Here is an 18,176-nt window from a genome sequence, read left to right on the forward strand (position 1 = left end):
TGTTTAATTGTTCACGACCATTGACGACGGAATGTGGCAGGACTGCAGAGTTTTTACCTGATTTGTTGGTTGTGGGATCACTTAACTTTGTCTCTAACATGCTACTTCCGTTGTTTGGCATGCATGTAGTCTTGTGTTGTAGCTTCATCAGGTTGGCACCTCATTTTTAAGTATGCCTTGGACTGCTCCTGGCTTGCTTTCCTACACTCCTCATTGAATCAGATTGTTCTCCTGGCTTGATGGTAATGGTAGACTGGGGGATATGCAGGGCCATGTGGTTACAGATTGTGGTTGAATACAATTCTGCTTCTGCTGATGGTCCACAGCGCCAACCAGAAGGCCATTTTTGAGTTGCTAGATCTGTTCTGAATTTATTCCATTTAGCAAGGTGGTAGTGACACACAAGATGATGGAGGATGTCCTCAATATGGGACTTCGTCTCCACAAGGACTGTATGGTGGTCACTCCTACCAATACCGTCATGGACAGGTGCCTCTGCAACAGGTAGGTTGGTGAGGATGAGGTCAAATGGATTTTTCCCTCTTGGTGGTTCTTTCACCACCTGCAGCAGGCCCAGCCTGGCAGATATGTCCTTCAGAACTCGGACGCCTTAGTCAGTAGTGATACAATTGAGCCATTTTTGGTGATGGACATTGAGGTCCCCCACCGAGAGTATGTTCTGTGCCCTTGCTGCCCTTAGTGATGCTTCCAAGTTGTTTTCAACCTGGAGGAGCACTGATTCATCAGTTGAGGAAGGTCAGTAGGTGATAAACAGCAGGAGGTTTCCTTGTTTGATCTGATGCCATGAGACTTCATGAGGTCCAGAGTCAATGCTGAGGACTCTCAGGAAGGATATGCACCAACATGGACATTTGACCTATTAACTCAGCCACAGACATGGAGGCAATTAGTCTGTATATAAAGTGTATAGCCAAACTAATGCCACCAAAACACAGTCCAATTTAAAATGCATTTCTCCCTATTTAGTGAGATACTTGGCATTGTTTTTATTTGTACAAGTCATCAATGTCTGCCCGCACACTTGATGTACCGATGCGGAGAATTCAGATAGATGTCCATCTGTCAGGAGTGATAGTGATCTCTCTTTCTCCCCCTCTCAGTGCCCCTCTGCTCTCTGTGTGTCCATCCCTCTCTCCCCCTCTCTGTCCATTCCCCACTCCCCATGTGTCCATCCCTCTCTCCCCCAACTCTGTGTCCAACCCATCTCCCCCCACTGTGTCCATACCCCACTGTGTTCATCCCCCTTTCTCGCCCTCTGTGTCCATCCCCCCTTCACCCCCCCATGTCCCTCCCGCTCTTCCCCCGCAAGCCCATCCCATGTGTCCATCCCCCCTTCCCCTCTCTGTGTATCCATCCCCCTTTCCCCTCTCTGTGTCCATTCCCCCTTCCTCCAACTGCATATCCATCCCCCTCTCCCCCTTTCCTGCTCCCTGGGCCAGTGCTTGTTTAAAGGGCTGCCTGACTCTCAATGTGCTCCCTCCACGCCGCTCTGTGCCTCTGGCTGTGTGCTGGGCCACTTCCTGTTCTCCCCTCGGCCTCTCTCTCCCTCACCCCTGCAGCAGCCATTCCTGCTCACTACCTGAACCGTGAGAAAACAGCAGGGGCGGCCGATCCCAATCCACCTGCGCCGCAAACCACCAATCAGCGCTCATCCCGCCCAGGCAGCCTGCTGTCAGTCACAGACAATGACCAATCACAAACAGGCATCCGCCATCCGTCAAACCCAGGTTCCACTTCTCCCGATGTACTCTTTCATAGAAAAGCCGCCAATCAAAGCTGAGCCACAGGCAGCCCGCTGTCAGTCACAAAGGATTGGTGGACCGGATGGAAACAATGGACCTCAATTTTTTACCACGAACACTGGTGTCCGTGTATGAACACATTGCCGACCCCTGCTCCTCGGACCACTCCCTCTCAACTGTATATCACTGTGCTGCCACCTCTGCTGGGTCTGTCCTGCTGGTGGGACAGGATGGTGATGGAGGAGTCGGGGATATTTGCTGTAAGGTAAGATTCGGTAAGTATGACTGTCAGGCTGTTGCTCGACTGTTCTGTGGGACAGCTCTCTCAATTTTGGCACAAGTCCCCCAGATGTTAGTGACAAGGATCTTGCAGGGTCTGCCTCTGTCATTTCCAGGCCTAGATTGATGCTCGGTGGTCCTTCTGGTTTTATTCTTATTTGACTTTTCTGCAGTGGTTTGATGCAACTGAGTGATTTGCTAGGCCATTTCAGAGGGCAGTTGAGAGTCAACTACATTGCTGTAGTCACTTCTAGTCCAGACTGGGTAAGGACAGCAGATTTCCTCCTTTGAAGGCTATTAGTGAACCAGATGGGTTTTTACAACAGGCTGGTAGTTTCATGACCATCATTATAAGACTAGCTTTTATTCCAGATATATTAATTAATTGAATTTAAATTCCCCCAGCTGCCATCGTGAGATTTGACATCACTTCTCCAGAGCAATAGTCTGGACATCTGAATTACTAGTCCAGTAACATTATCACTATGCTACCGTCCCCCTCAGATAAAGAGTGGTGTCCAGAATTGAACACAATATTCTAGCTGCATTAGCTGTGGTCAGCTCAAACAATAGTTTATGCTGCAGCTAAGAGGATAGGCTGGGGTTGTTCTCCTTCGAACAGAGAAGGCTGAGGGGAGATCTGATTGAAATGTACAAAATTTTGAGGGGCCTGGATATAGTGGGGGTGAAGGGTCTATTCACCTTAGCAGAGAGGTCAGTGACTAGGGGCCATAGATTTAAAGTGATTGGTTGAAAAATTGGATGGGAGATGAGGAAAAAATTTTTAACCCAGAGGATGATGGGGGTCTGGTACTCACTGCCTGAAAGGGTAGTTGAGGCAGAAACCCTCAACTCATTCAAAAGAAGTCTGGATATGCAACACAAGTGCCGTAATCTGCAGGGTTACCGTCCAAATGCTGGAAGGTGGGATTAGAATAGGTGGATAATTTCTCGGCCAGCACAGACATGATGGGCCAAGTGGCCTCTTTCTGTCCCTTAAACTTTCTATGATTCTATAAGTTAAGGCAGAGAAAGACAGAAAGAAAGCTCATGATGATCACAAAAATCTTAATACTTTAGAAAGGCTAGAGGAGTATAGAAAGTGCAGGTGTGAAATAAAAAAGGGAATTAGAAAAGCAAAGAGAGGATATGAAAAATTATTGGCAAGTAAATTCAAGGAAAACCCAAAGATGTTTTATCAGTACATTAAGAGCAAGATGATAACTAAGGAAAGGGTAGGGCCTATCAGAGATGTACAAGGGAACTTAATGAATGGATGCAGAAGATGTGGGCAGGATTTGTAATGAGTTTTTTGTCTCTGTCTTCACAAAGGAGAGGGTTGATGTAGACATTGTAGTTAAAGAGGAGGAGTGTGAAATATTAGATACGATAAGCATAATGAGAGAGGAAGTACTAGAGGGTCTGACATCCTTGAAAGTGGACAAATCGCCAGGGCCAGATGGATTGCATCCCAGGTTGTTAAAGGAAGCCAGGGAGGAAATAGTGGATGCGCTGAGGATCAGCTTCAAATCCTTACTGGATACAGGAAAGGTACCAGATGATTGAACGTCTGTGAACGTTGTACCATTGTTTAAAAAGGGTGCGAGGGATAGGCCAAATAATCAGTCTGACCTCGGTGGTGGGTTAATTGTTAGAATCAATTTTGAGGGACAGTATTAACCGACACTTAGAAAGGCATGGATTAATCAGGGATAGTCAGCATGGATTTGTTAAGGGAAGGTCATGTCTTACAAACTTAATTACATTTTTTGAGGAAGTAACAAGAAGGATTGATGAGTGTAGTGCAGCGGATATGGTCTACATGGACTTTAGTATGACATTTGACAAGGTCCCACATGGCAGACTGGACAGTAAAATGAAAGTCCAGGGGATACAGGGGAATGTGGTTGGATTCAAAATTAGCTCAGGGCTAGGAAACAAAGGGTAGTAGTCGATGGATGTTTTTGTGAATGGAAAGCTATTTCCAGTGGCATTCCACAGGGCTCAGTGCTGGGTCTCTTATTGGCTGTGGTATATATTAATGATTTGGACTTATATCTGGGAGGCATGATTGGGAAATTTGCTGATGACACAAAAATTGGCCGTGTAGTTGATAGTGAAGAGGATAGCCGTAGACTCCAGAAAGGTATCTATGCTTTGGTTGAGTGGGTGGAAAAGTAGCAAATGAAATTCAATCCAGAAAAGTGTGAGGTAATGCATTTGGGGAGGGAAAATAAAGCAAGGGAATACACAATAAACGGGAGGATATTGAGAGGGGTAAATGAAGTGAGTCACCTTGGAGTGCATGTCCACAGATCCCTGAAGGAGGCAGGACAGGTAGATAGAATGAAGAAGGCATATGGAATGCTTTCCTTTATTGGCCGCGGTATAGAATTCAGAAGCAGGGATGTAATCCTGGAACTGTATAAAATGCTGGTTAGGCCACAGTTGGAGTATTACGTATGGTTCTGGTCACCACATTACAGACAAGACATAATTGCTCTGGAGAGAGTACAGAGAAGATTTACAACAATGTTGCCAGGGCTTGAAAGTTGCAGCTATGAGGAAAAATTGGGTAGGCTAGGGTTGTTTTCCTTCGAACAGAGGAGGCTGAGGGGTGGCTTAATAGAGGTGTACAAAATTATGAAGGGCCTAGATAGAGTAGACATAAAGGACCTGTTTCCCATGGCGGAGAGGTCAATTACCGGGGGCACAGATTTTAGGTGATTGGTAGAAGGATTAGAGGGGACATGAGGAAAAACTTTTTCACCCAGAGGGTAGTGGGTATCTGGAATTCACTGCCAGGATCGGTGGTGGAGGCAGAAACCCTCAATTCTTTTAAAAGGTACCTGGACATGCACTTGAGGTGCTGTAATCTGCAAGGCTATGGACCAGGCGCTGGAAGGTGGGATTAGATTGGGTGACTAGTTTTTCCGGCCGGCACGGACACGACAGGCTGAATGGCCTCCTTCTGTGCCATAATTTTTCTATGCTTCTGTGGTATAAAGGTTTAGTATAACTTCCTTGCTTTTGTACTCTATTCCTGTTTTTAAAAATGTTTTTTTTAATCAAAACTTGTCCTGCTACCTTAAAAGATTTGTGTACCTGAATCCCCAGGTCCCGATGTTCCTACACCCCACTTTAAAGTTATACCATTTCGTTTATATTACCTCCACTCATCCTCCCAAACTTCTCCGCATTAAATTTCATCTGCTGTGTGTCTGCCCATTTCGCCAGTCTACCAATGTCTTCCTGAAGTCTGCGACAATTCTCCTGATATGCTGTGTCTGATAAATTCATGCCAGAATCTTAAATCTTGGTGAAAACAAAGTTTCACACTCAGTGATGGTAGACGCATGTTAAGTAAGTGTACAATTTAAGTACTTTTGCCTTAATTGTGTGCGAGACGTCTTGTGCCAAATCTCAGTGCATGAGAATTGGAGAAATACTTGAGTGGGGAAAGGGTTGTGCGACAAATTGGACAACTCTTTCCAAGAGGCGGCACAGGCGCGATGGGCCGAACGGCCCCCTTCTGCGCGGTGGTGGTGTATTGCACTGGAAGCTGCTCTCGCGTTATGTGCCAAGCGTGCAAGCAATGCACAAAGCGTGGCCAAGAGTCCCAAACAATCACAGCGCTTCCAGCAAACACAACAGCAACATCGGCAACAACGCCAAGGGAACGGGACGGCGGCGGCGCGCGGGCGAGCTCGTGCGCGTTCCATGCGGATGACGTGAACACGCCGGGGGGACAATGGCACGCGCTGTCGCTACATTTTCCGCCGCGAGGCAGCTGGAGCGGCTCTGGGTACAGTGTGTGTGTGTAAGTGAACGAGTGCAATTCAGCCTGTTACAACTTCACACTGAGACACTCAGCGCTCATTCAATCTTCGCGCTGCCATGGGGTGAGTTCACTTTTACTTTTAAATAGAAGGATGGCTGCAGTAAGACAGAACCGAAACTTTATATTTTTAATGCAATATTCTGGTTGCACCCTACCCCCCCCCCCCCCCATGTCACCGCCACCTCCTCTCCTCCCTGAATTTCTGAATAGAGTAGATGAGGGAATGAATGGGGTTATTGTTTGTGGCAGTGAAAGTTTCCCCGCATTCAGTTCGTTCCCGAGGACTGTCACACTCGAGCGGTGAGCGATTGAGACAGGGGCTGGAAACAGAGGGAGGGGGGGATAATGAATGAGAGAAGCCCATACAAAAAAGAAAAGCAGGGCTGCCAAGGAGGAGCGAGGCGATTATTGATTAAATTCGGGAACATCTTTCCAGAAACGGCCTCAGAAATGATCAAACCGCAAAAGTTTCTCAGATGAAGTTTAAAGCAAGAAGGTGACATTAAGCCTTATAATTTAACGGCTTCGAGTACCAGTTGGAGACCAAGTTAATTTGGCTGTGATTCCTGCAAGTACTACCTTATCTATTAATCTGTTCACACCTCCTTTCGCTGTTTGTTTAACTTTACACCCTCTTCAGATATTTTTGATGTAATGAACATAAAGTTTTGACAACTTTTGCTTTAACTTAATGTCCGAAAACTGGCGAATGACTGTACGAAGAGCATTGGATCCTAGTTTGTTCAGTGTAGTAGTCACTCCACGGGTATTATTTGGCATGAATGCAAAAAAAAGTTCATGTGTTATGGGCAACCATAGGAAAGGGCGTCATAAATTTCGCTATTTTGAAACAAGGTTTTCGCTAAGGTTGTAATAGAATAATTTTGTTTTATGTATTTATCTAGACTTTATTAAGGGTTGGCAGTCGGCAGTAACATCGGGTGAAAATGAAAAGCTTAAAAGCCAAGTTCAGGAAAAGTGATGTAAGTACTGCAGGCTGTCTAATTAACAGTTACTTGTGTCTTATTGTTATAGGCAATAGCTTTGACTTCGACACTAAGATAGTTGGCAGGATGATCAGAAATCACTGCAAACTTAAGTACGAATCCTCAGTTTTGGCCCCCTAAATCTGTATAAGCCTTTTGAGTACAGCGATGTTCATAGTCTAATTATTTTAAATTTATTAAATGAATAGGTTAAAATAATGGACTTTAATGAAAAAGTAGAAGAACTGAAACTAAGTTTGCTCAAATTTCTTCTACCCCTCCCCACATGTCTGCGGTACCCTGACTACCCCATCCCAACTAACCCTAACGTATTGCAATGTGGACTGTTTTGGGTGAATATTCAACCTATACTGGTACTGTCAGCCATGAAATCCTTATGGGTGAGGTGGTTTGACTTATTTGGACAGATGGGGGATCCTGTCGGATGGTTCCCCAAGCAGACCGCCAATGTCATTTGGCGGAATGCCTCATCACCAGAACTTTCAAACAAGCACCAAGATGTAGTTTGGCTGGCGGTGAGTAAAGCCCTCCCCGTCAGATCCTTCCTGCGCGCCCGAAGTCTCACCCCCTCTGCACAATGCCCTCGCGGTGGCTGTGGTGGGGAAGAGACGGTTGCCCACCTCCTTCTGGAATGTGTCTTTGCAAAGCAGGTGTGGAAAGAGATGCAGTGGTTTTTGTCAAGGTTCATCCTAAGCAGCTCTGTAACACAGGAGTCTGTGTTCTATGGGCCGTTCCCAGGGACGCACACCGAGATAAACATCAACTGCTGCTGGAGGACTATCAATTCGGTGAAAGACGCCTTTTGGTCTGCCCGAAACTTGCTGGTCTTCCAGCGCAAAGAGTTGTCCATGACTGAATGTTGCAGACTGGCACATTCCAAGGTCTAGGACTACGTGCTGAAGGTGCACTAAAGCTTGGGGCAGCCGCAGCAAAGGCTCAATGGGGAAAGACCACTGTGTAAGGTCCCCCCACCAAGCTGAACGGAGGGGCTTGATCCACGGAAAACCCCTCTAACTGTATCGGGAAAATTTTCGTTTACTGTAAAATGTAAAAATGCATATGGCATGACAAATGAGATGGAAGGGTTGTGAGGCAACTCATAATTGTATTGAAGGAAACTGATCACCCTTGCACTGTTTGTATTTTTTGACTTGGTGCTGTTTGAAACTGTTAATGTATTTTTTACAGATTTTTATGAATAAAGTATATTTTGGAAATAAAATAAAATGGACATTGTCTGAGCCCATAGAATATGACCCTAATACATCATCCCTCTGCAGCCACTAAACTGGTACTCTGTTCCTAACCAGTTAGTGACTAATTGCACTTGCTGGCATTTCCATCTTGCTGTCTCCACAGCCTTGTGTGAAACTGCATATCTCTTAATGGTGTCTTGTCTCCTTGTGATGCACATTGCTGTTATTGGGATTATCTTGGTTTCATTCCATTTTATTTCCAATTATTTTTTGTGAACTGATATTTACTGCAGATAATTTTTATTGGCAAGGTAGTTCCATGGAGTTGCAGGAAATGCACAGAAATGGAGGTTGTGGGGGCGGGGGCGGTGGTGGCGAGGAACAACACTTCAGGAAAATCCACCCCCACCCCCCACTGATTTCTGATGGCCTTGGTAATGGAGTAATGGGCTTCAGAGAATGAGGAATACTGCAGAAAAGCATTTTAGTTTACTCACATGCTGTACCTTTTGGTTTATTTGCTAAATTATTTGTCTAGGTTTGATTGCATCGTCATATTGTTATGCAGCATATCTTTCTGAAATGTAGATGCTATTGTTAGAGCTTTTCTTTGCACGTTGCTGGAAAAGTTGCACCTTCATGGATGATGTCCTAAAAAAAATGAAAGTAATGCACTAAATATCAAGTAAATTGTTTATGTGCTTTCATGAAGCAGTAATGAACTGATCATAATTTGAAGATACTCTATGGTGTTTGTGTTTTTAAAATCAGATATTTGTTAGTTTATCTCAAGTTTAGGATTCCTCATCGATCTCAAGCCCTTTCTGTTTTGCAATCTGGTGTAGCAGAATTTTCTTCACAGAATCTTGTTTTGGCTAATGACATTTTTAAAATCAAAGAAAGGGACCATGCCATAATTATAAAACCTGAGAGTAGTTGCTAACTTTCACACAGTAGATTCCATGGTCCTTGTAAATTAAGCTAGATACATACTATATGTAAAGCTGTAACAAAAACAGAAAATGCTGTTCTGATGAAAGGTCACATGGACCTAAAATGTTAACTTTGTTTTTCACTCCACAGATGCTGCCTGACCTGCTGAGTATTTTGCTTTTATATCTAAACTGTGTTGCATTGAACTCCAGCTACAGAGTCTCAGGTTTCTAATGACTTCCTCAAAACCTTGACAATGTGATGCAGCTATTTAATAAGCAGCCACCAAGCCATACTGTAGTGGTTGTGCTCCCGACCTTTAATTGGCTGCAGTTTCCTTTTTGAATGTATTCACAAATATTCCATCAGTCCTTCAAAACAGGAAAGAAAATTAAACTTTTGAGGGGGGGATAAAGCTAGATTTTCATTTCAAAAAGGCACCTTTTCACCTCTAGCTGGCTACAAACTGTGTGGGTGGCAGTAGCAGTCATTCACAGGGATGCACTCTGTTAAATCAAAATGCTTTGAAGCTAGTCAGAATGTGTTTTCCACAAGTATGAGTAAGCATGGTTTTATAGTTGGTAACTGCTAATTTCTTCTGTTTTAAAACATTTAAAAAGTAGGATCTGAATTTCAGGCTGTTTGTGAAATGTAATAAACTTCACATTTACATTCAAGTTTATTTGAGGATGCAGAAGACCAGCTGTAAAAGCAAGGATTTAAGTTGCTTGTTAAATCTCATTCAGTTATGATTCTATAATTTCTAAATATTGACATTTTATTCAAACATTTGAAAGGAACATCATGCTGTTGTATATGGTTGAATTAGTACAGCCACTGAGTGCGAAACTACTAGATATGAAGACCGAGATCGACAGCAGCACTTATAGAATGGTTACAGCACAGAAGGAGGCTATTTGGCCTGTCATGTCGGTGCTGGCTCTCTACAAGAGCAGCTCAGCTGGTCCCACTTCCTTGCCTTTTCCCTGTAGCCCTGTAACTTTTTTCTCCTCAGATAATTATCCAGTTCTGTTTTGAAGGTCTTGATTGAATGTACCTCCACCACACTCTGGTGCAGTGCATTCCAGGTCCTAACCACTTGCTGCGTAAAAAGGCTTCTCCTCATGTCTCTGTTGCTTCTTTTGCGAAACACCTTAAATTGGTGTCCTCTGGTTCTGGATCCTTCGGCTAATGGGAACAGTTTCTCCCTATCTTCTCTGACCAGACACCTCATGATGTTGACCACCTTTATCAAATCTCCTCTTTATCTTCTCTTCTCCAAGGAGAGCAGCCCCAGCTTTTCCAACCTATTCAAGTAACTGACGTTCCTCATCTCTGGAACCATTCTCGTGAATGTTTTCTGCACCTCTGTAATGCCTTAACATCCTTCCTAAAGTGCTGTGCCCAGAACTGAGCACAGTACTCCAGATGAGGCTGAGCCATTGTTTTATGAGTTTAACATAACTTTCTTTTTTTGTACTCCATGCCCCTATTTATAAACCTCAAGATCCCATATCCTTTATTAACTGCTTTCTCAACCTGCCATGCAGCCTTCAATGATTTGTGCACCAATTTATACCCCCAGGTGCCTATCTCCTGCACTCTCTTTAGAATTGTACCCTTTAATTTATATTGCCTCTCTTCGGTCTTCCTACCAAAATGAATCACTTTACACTTCTCTTCATTTAAATTTCATCTGCCACTTGTCTGCCCATTCCACCAGCCTATGTCCTCTTGAAGTTTATCACTGTCCTCTTAAAAATTCACAATATTTGACATTCAATGGCATTACAATCGCTGAATCTCCACTATCGACATCCTAGGGGTTACCATTGACCAGAAACTGAACTAGAGTAGCCATATAAATACTGTAGCTACAAGAGCAGGTTAGAAGCTAGGAATCCTGTGGCAAGTAACTCACTTCATGACTCCCCAAAGCCTGTCCATCTACAAGGCACAAGTCAGGAGTGTGATGGAATACTCTCTGCTTGCCTGGATGGGTGCAGCTCCAACAACACTCAAGAAACTTGACACCATCCAGGACAAAGCAGCCCACTTGATCGGTACCCCATCCACAAACATTCACTCCCTCCACCACTGACGCACAGTGGCAGCAGTGTGTACCATCTACAAGATGCACTGCAGCAATGCACCAAGGCTTCTTAACAGCACCTTCCGAACCCGTGACCTCTACCAACTAGAGGACAAGGGCAGAAAATGCATGAGAACACCATCACCTGCAAGTTCCTCTCCAAGTCTCACATCATCCTGACTTGGAACTATATTACCGTTCCTTCGCTGTCACTGGGTCAAAATCCTGGAACTCACTTCATAACAGCACTGTGGGTGTACCTACCTCACATGGACTGCAGCGGTTCAAGAAGGCAACTCACCACCACCTTCTCGAGGGCAATTAGGGATGGGCAATAAATGCTAGCCTAGCCAGTGACCCCACATCCCATGAATGAATAAAAATAACTTCCAAGTTTTGTTTCATTCGCAAATTTTGAAATTGTGCCCTGTTCACCCAAGTCTCAGTCATTAATATAGATCAAGAAAAGCAGGGGGTCCCAACACCAACCCCTGGGGAATCCCACTAGATACCACTACTCTGTTTCTTGACACTCAGCCAATTTTGTGTCCATGCTGCTATTGTCCCATTTATTCCACAGAATCTAATTCTACTGTTAGGCCTGTTATGTGACACTTTATCAAATGCCTTTTGGAAGTCCATGTACATCGCATCAACTGCATTACCCTGATCAGCCATCTCTATTACCTCATCAAAAAACTCAAGCAAGTTAGTTAAATACAATTTACTTGTTCATGAAAGACACATATTTCCAGAGGAAAGTTCCCTTCAAGAAACAAAAGGACTGGCTTGGCCAACTTGTAAGCTGAAGAGTCAGTAGTCTACACTGTTTGCTTTATGCGTAAACCTCCTCAAAACATACTCAAAATTCTGGTTTGGGTTCTGTAATGCTCCTTTTTGTTTGTTTTTTAATTGGATGTAATCTCACAAATGAAAAAAATGTTTTGTTGTGCCCTGTTGGTTGATAAGTAGGACCATGTTTCATACTCACTGAACAAGTGCTTGCCTCCAGAGAATAGTAACATGTTATGATAGCTCAATAAAATGCATGGGAAAAGAGAACTATACATAATGATGGCACAGCACCATTGCCTCATTTTAACATAAATGCTAGTTAAGCAAATTATTGTTGTTTAACAAAGAGTTTAGATTGATATTCATCTGATTTGCATATTGTTGAAAATTACCTGTTCAATATTTAATATACTTCAGAATCTCTTGAGAGGTTTTGTCATATTTTCTATGTTTCAGAAAATTTTCTTTACTTTGGCCAGATACCACTGGCACTTATACAGTATCTCTATTCTTGAATCTATTAATGTTTTGGCAGACTAAGGAAAATCTGGAGTGGAGGATGTGAGAAAAGGGAAGGTGGCTTGTGGCATACATTTCTGTGTATTTGACTCATTGCCTTTAAAGAAGCAATCAGAGTAGTGATATTTCATCAGCATTGTTCTATATAAGGAATGAATTTGTCTTTTTTAAGGTTTGGTGTAAGTTCTTTTATATTTTTCTTTTGTAATGCATAATTTCAAAGTCTTTATTTCCCTTCTCACTGCATCAAGTATATTTTCTGACCTAGGTGACAGGCTGGTAGTCTTTGTGCAAGGGACTGCATTGAATGTGGGTGAACTATTATGATTTAAAATTATTTTTTATTATTTACTACCTTGACTTGATTATTCCATTGCACTGCTGGCCAGCCGTCCACATTCTATGCTCTTTAAACTTGATGTCATCCAAAACTCTGCTGTGCGTGTCCTAACTCTCACCAAGTCTTGTTCACCCATCAATCCTGTGCTCACTGAATTACATTGGCTCCTGGTTAAGCAACATTCTCATGTTTGTTTTTAAATCCCTTCATGGCCTGGCCTCTCCCTATCTCTGTAATCTCCTCCAGCCCTACAACCCTCAGATATCTGTGCTGCTCTAATTCTGACCTCTTGAGCATCCCTAATTTTAATCGCTCCACACTTGATGTTTGTGCCTTCAGCTGCTCGGCCCTAAGCTTTAGGATTCCCTCTCTAAACCTCTCCACCTCTCTTCCGTCCTTTTAAAATGCTCCTTAAAACCTACCTCTTTTAACCAAGCTTTTGGCTGCCTGCCCTAATATCTCTTCATGTGATTTGATGTCAAATTTTGTTTTAGAATGCTCCTGTGAAGCGCCCTGGTATGTTTTTATTATGTAAGGCACTCTGTAATTGCAAGTTATTGTTGTTTTCATTTGCCAAATGACTTGGCTGAGATTTCATAGTTGCTGCGTAAGAAGCCTATTGAACGAGGGAGGAGAAAGCTGTCCCATGTTTTTAATGTGATGGGAGAATGAATTTGTTCACTGTACTGTCACATGACTGAAGTGGATGATTAATGTAGTTATTTTTATGATGCTGTTTTCTTTGTTTTTTACTGTCCCTTCTCAAACATGAGAATGTTGCTTAACCAGGAGCCAATGTAATTCAGTGAGCACAGGATTGATGGGTGAACAAGACTTGGTGAGAGTTAGGACATGCACAGCAGAGTTTTGGATGACATCAAGTTTAAAGAGCATAGAATGTGGACGGCTGGCCAGCAGTGCAATGGAATAATCAAGTCAAGGTAGCAAATAATAAAAAATAATTTTAAATCATAATAGTTCACCCACCATCAATGCAGTCCCTTGCACAAAGACTACCAGCCTGTCACCTAGGTCAGAAAATATACTTGATGCAGTGAGAAGAAGGGAAATAAAGACTTTGAAATTATGCATTACAAAAGAAAAATATAAAAGAGTAGAGTTTTTATGCTGCCATATTTTCTTGTATTGCATGGATTCCATGAGGCAAGTCTCATAAGGATGAATAAAAGTCAGGAAAGAAAAGAAGTGTAAGCACAATATATCACTACAGAATATCAGCTCACTCATATGCAAGGATCTTGTCATTTGTAACATCATTGGGGATAATTCAAATTATAGCACTAGCAGAAGCTTGGTTCTTGCATGGCAACTCGTCCCTCCTTATAGAATTATGCCAACACCAGCTCCATCCAACTGCCAAGATGGTGCACAGTCTTCATTACCAAGTTACATCTTGGCCTCTTATCTTTTCTCCCGCCCCACATTCACTTCCGGAAGGAAGCATCCTGCCTTATTCCTGTTAGCTGTGGCTCAGTAGTAACATTCTCACCTCTGAATCACAAGGCTAAGGTTAAGATTCAAGTCCCACTCTAGGGTTTGAGCACAGAAATCAAGGCTGGCAATCGACCCTCGAGCATTTCTTAATGCCAAAGGGATCAAGGGATATGGGGAGAAAGCGGGAACAGGGTACTGAATTAGATGATCAGCCATGATATTGTGAGCCTAGTCAAAAAGAAAAAGGAAGCATTTGTAAGGGCTGGAAGGCTAGGAACAGACAAAGCACTTGAGGAATATAAAGACAGTAGGAAGGAACTTAAGCAAGGAGTTAGGAGGACTAAAAGGGGTCATGAAAAGTCATTGGCAAAGAGGATTAAGGAATATCCCAAGGCTTTTTATACGTATATAAAGAGCAAGAGGGTAACCAGGGAAAGGGTTTGCCCACTTAAGGACAGAGATGGGAATCTATGTGTGGAGCCAGAGGAAATGGGCGAGGTGCTAAATGAGTACTTTGATTCAGTATTGACCAAAGAGAAGGACTTGGTGGATGATGAGTCTAGGGAAGGGAGTGTAGATAGTCTGGGTCATGTCGTTATCAAAATGGAGGAGGTGTTGGATGTCTTGCAAAGCATTAAGGTAGATAAGTCCCCAGGGCCTGATGGGATCTACCCTAGAATACTGAGTGAGGCAAGGGAAGAAATTGCTGGGGCTTTGACAGAAATCTTTGCATCCTCATTGGCTACAGGTGAGGTCCCAGTGGACTGGAGAATAGCCAATGTTCCTTTGTTTAAGAAGGGTGGCAAGGATAATCCAGGAAATTATAGGCCGGTGAGCCTTACGTCAGTGGTAGGGAAATTATTAGAGAGGATTCTTCGGGACAGGATTTACTCCCATTTGGAAACAAACAAACTTATTAGCGAGAGACGGCATGGTTTTGTGAAGGGGAGGTCGTGTCTTACTAATTTGATTGAGTTTTTTGAGGAAGTGACGAAGATGATTGATGAAGGAAGGGCAGTGGATGTTGTCTATATGGACTTTAGTAAAGCCTTTGACAAGGTCCCTCATGGCAGACTGGTACAAAAGGTGAAGTCACACGGGATCAGAGGTGAGCTGGCAAGGTGGATACAGAACTGGCTCGGTCATAAAAGACAGAGGGTATCAGTGGATGGGTGTTTTTCTGAATGGAGGGATGTGACTAGTGGTGTTCCGCAGGGATCAGTGCTGGGACCTTTTCTGTTTGTAGTACATGTAAATGATTTGGAGGAAAATATAGCTGGTCTGATTAGTAAGTTTGCGGACGACACAAAGGTTGGTGGAGTTGCGGATAATGATGAGGATTGTCAGAGGATACAGCAGGATATAGATTGGTTGGATACTTGGGCGGAGAAATGGCAGATTGGGTTTAATCCGGACAAATGTGAGGTAATGCATTTTGGAAGGTCTAATGCAGGTGAAAAGTATACAGTAAATGGCAGAACCCTTAGGAGTATTGACAGGCAGAGAGATCTGGGCGTACAGGTCCACAGGTCACTGAAAGTGGCAACGCAGGTGAATAGGGTAGTCAAGAAGGCATACGGCATGCTTGCCTTCATCGGTCGGGGCATAGAGTATAAACATTGGCAAGTCATGTTGCAGCTGTACAGAACCTTAGTTAGGCCACACTTAGAATATTGCGTGCAATTCTGGTCGCCACACTACCAGAAGGATGTGGAGGCTTTGGAGAGGGTACAGAGGAGGTTTACCAGGATGTTGCCTGGTCTGGAGGGCATTAGCTATGAGGAGAGGTTGGAAAAGCTCGGATTGTTTTCACTGGAACGACGGAGATGGAGGGGCGACATGATGGAGGTTTACAAAGTTATGAGCGGCATGGACAGAGTGGATAGTCAGAAGCTTTTTCTCAGGGTGGAAGAGTCAGTTACTAGGGGACATAGGTTTAAGGTGCGAGGGGCAAAGTTTAGAGGGGATGTGCGAGGAAAGTTTTTTACACAGAGGGTGGTGAGTACCTGGAACTTGCTGCCAGGGGAGGTGGTGGAAGCAGATACGATAGCGACGTTTAAGAGACATCTTGACAAATACATCAATAGGATGGGAATAGAGGGATACGGACCCCGGAAGTGCAGAAGGTGTTAGTTTAGGCAGGCATCAAGATCGGCGCAGGCTTGGAGGGCCGAATGGCCTGTTCCTGTGCTGTACTGTTCTTTGTTCTTTGTTTGTTCTTTGATCCTTTTTGAATGGCGGAGCCGGCCCAAAGGGCCGAATGGCCTACTCCTGCTCCTATTTTCGGTGTTTCTATACAGTACTGAGGGAGTGTTACATTGTTGGAGGTGCCGTCTTTCGGATGAGATGTTAAACCTGAGGCCCCATCTGCTTGCTTGGGTGGATGTAAACGATCCCATGGCACTATTTCGAAGAAGAACAGGGGAGTTATCCCACGTGTCCTGGCCAATATTTATCCCACAATCAACATCACAAAAAACAGATTATCTGGTCGTCATCTCATTGCTGTTTGTGGGAGTTTGTTGTGCGCTTACTGGCTGTCGTTTTTCCTGCATTACAACAATGACTACATTTCAAAAAGTAATCCATTGGCTGTATAGCACTTTGAGACATCCGCTGGTTTAGAAAGGACCTATCTGGATCCAAGTCTTTTTTTTCTTTCTTTCTTCTCTCACCCTCTGTACGGTGACTCCTCAATCTCCCAGCGATTTCAAGCTATATCTCAATTCTGTTAGTCCCATCTAATCTTGATTTCATCATCTGTCCACTATCTGCATCTTCTCCTGCTCCCTTAACTCCACTGTTGGTGATCCTTCAGCTACCTTGTTCTGTTCTCTGAACTTAGTCCTCAAATTTCTCAGCCTCTTTCTCCATCATTTAAAAAAAATTTTTTTCTGATCCTTTTTTGGCTTCTGTTGAACTATTCCATGCATTCTTTGCATCATGCCATCGTAAATATAACATTATACAAAGTAATTTTTGAAATAATGTAGTAATAAATTCATTCCCATATCTGTTGATTAGAGAACCTTTTTATTGAGAAGCCAAGGTGAAGGGACAAGGCCCAGAATGCATGGTTGAACCAAGCTTGAAGGGATCAAGATAAATGTGCAGTATTAAAGTGCCTTTCATGTTCTTGGACTATCCCAAAACGCTTCACAGACAACTTTTGAAATGTTGTCACTTGTAATCTAGGAAACAAAGCAGTCAATTTGTACACAACATGACCCCACAAATAGTAATGAGACAAATTACCAGATAAATTTTGTTTAGTGATTAGTTGAGATAAATGTTAGCCAGCATACTGGGAAAGCTCCCCTGCTCATCTTTGAATAGTGTGCCATGGATCTGTTATGTCCACCTGAGAGGACAGATAGGGTTCTTGCTTTAATGCCTTAACTAAAAGATGGCACTTCTGATTGTGGTTTGAACTCATGGCCTTCTGATGGAGGTGCGAATGCTACGACAGAGCCAAGGCTAAAAATAAATCTGAAAAGATAAGTCAAGGATTAGAGATTAGGTGATTGTTCCAAGAGTAGATGGTGGCTGAAGAGAAACATATTGGAGCTGCTATCTTATTGGCACTCTTTTTTTTTGTAGTTTGGTTTCAGGAGATTGGTATTTGTGAACTGGCACCTAGCATTTATGCCTCTAAAGTCAGCTCATTTATCATGGTAGAGCTGTAGACTCTCAAATAGCGAGTCTTCTATTGGGGTTTAGTAGTTTAAACTTTGGGATTTGGCTTACAGAAGTCTGCCTTCTGGAATCTAAAATACTAAAATGACACAATTTTTTTTGAAGTGGTGACCTTGAACACCATTGCCATATGATCCAGACCAGTTAACAGCAATGCAGGTAAAGCAAAACCTCATTTGATGTGTGCCTTGACACCCAGACCATTTCAGAAGATGGAAAGAGAAGTATTATGAGCATTAAGATCATTTTTTAAAAATGAA

General features: G+C 43.3%; 1 protein-coding gene across 2 annotated transcripts in view; it reads left to right on the plus strand.

The window, feature by feature from the left end:
• Positions 1-5,780: 5,780 nt before the first annotated feature.
• rai14 (retinoic acid induced 14) overlaps positions 5,781-18,176 on the plus strand; it is a 325,587-nt gene continuing 313,191 nt past the window's right edge. The window contains exons 1-2 of one of the 2 annotated variants that reach the window (XM_068031268.1): positions 5,781-5,944; positions 6,789-6,866. In XM_068031268.1, coding sequence (XP_067887369.1) covers positions 6,831-6,866 — 36 coding nt within the window. In that variant the 5' untranslated portion in view covers positions 5,781-5,944; positions 6,789-6,830. Of the gene's footprint in view, positions 5,945-6,330; positions 6,380-6,788; positions 6,867-18,176 lie in introns of those variants that run through there. The other variant, XM_068031277.1, reaches the window with a different exon arrangement.

The sequence above is a fragment of the Heterodontus francisci genome, chromosome 1, assembly GCF_036365525.1.
Source record: "Heterodontus francisci isolate sHetFra1 chromosome 1, sHetFra1.hap1, whole genome shotgun sequence".
In the NCBI taxonomy this organism is placed as follows: domain Eukaryota; kingdom Metazoa; phylum Chordata; class Chondrichthyes; order Heterodontiformes; family Heterodontidae; genus Heterodontus; species Heterodontus francisci.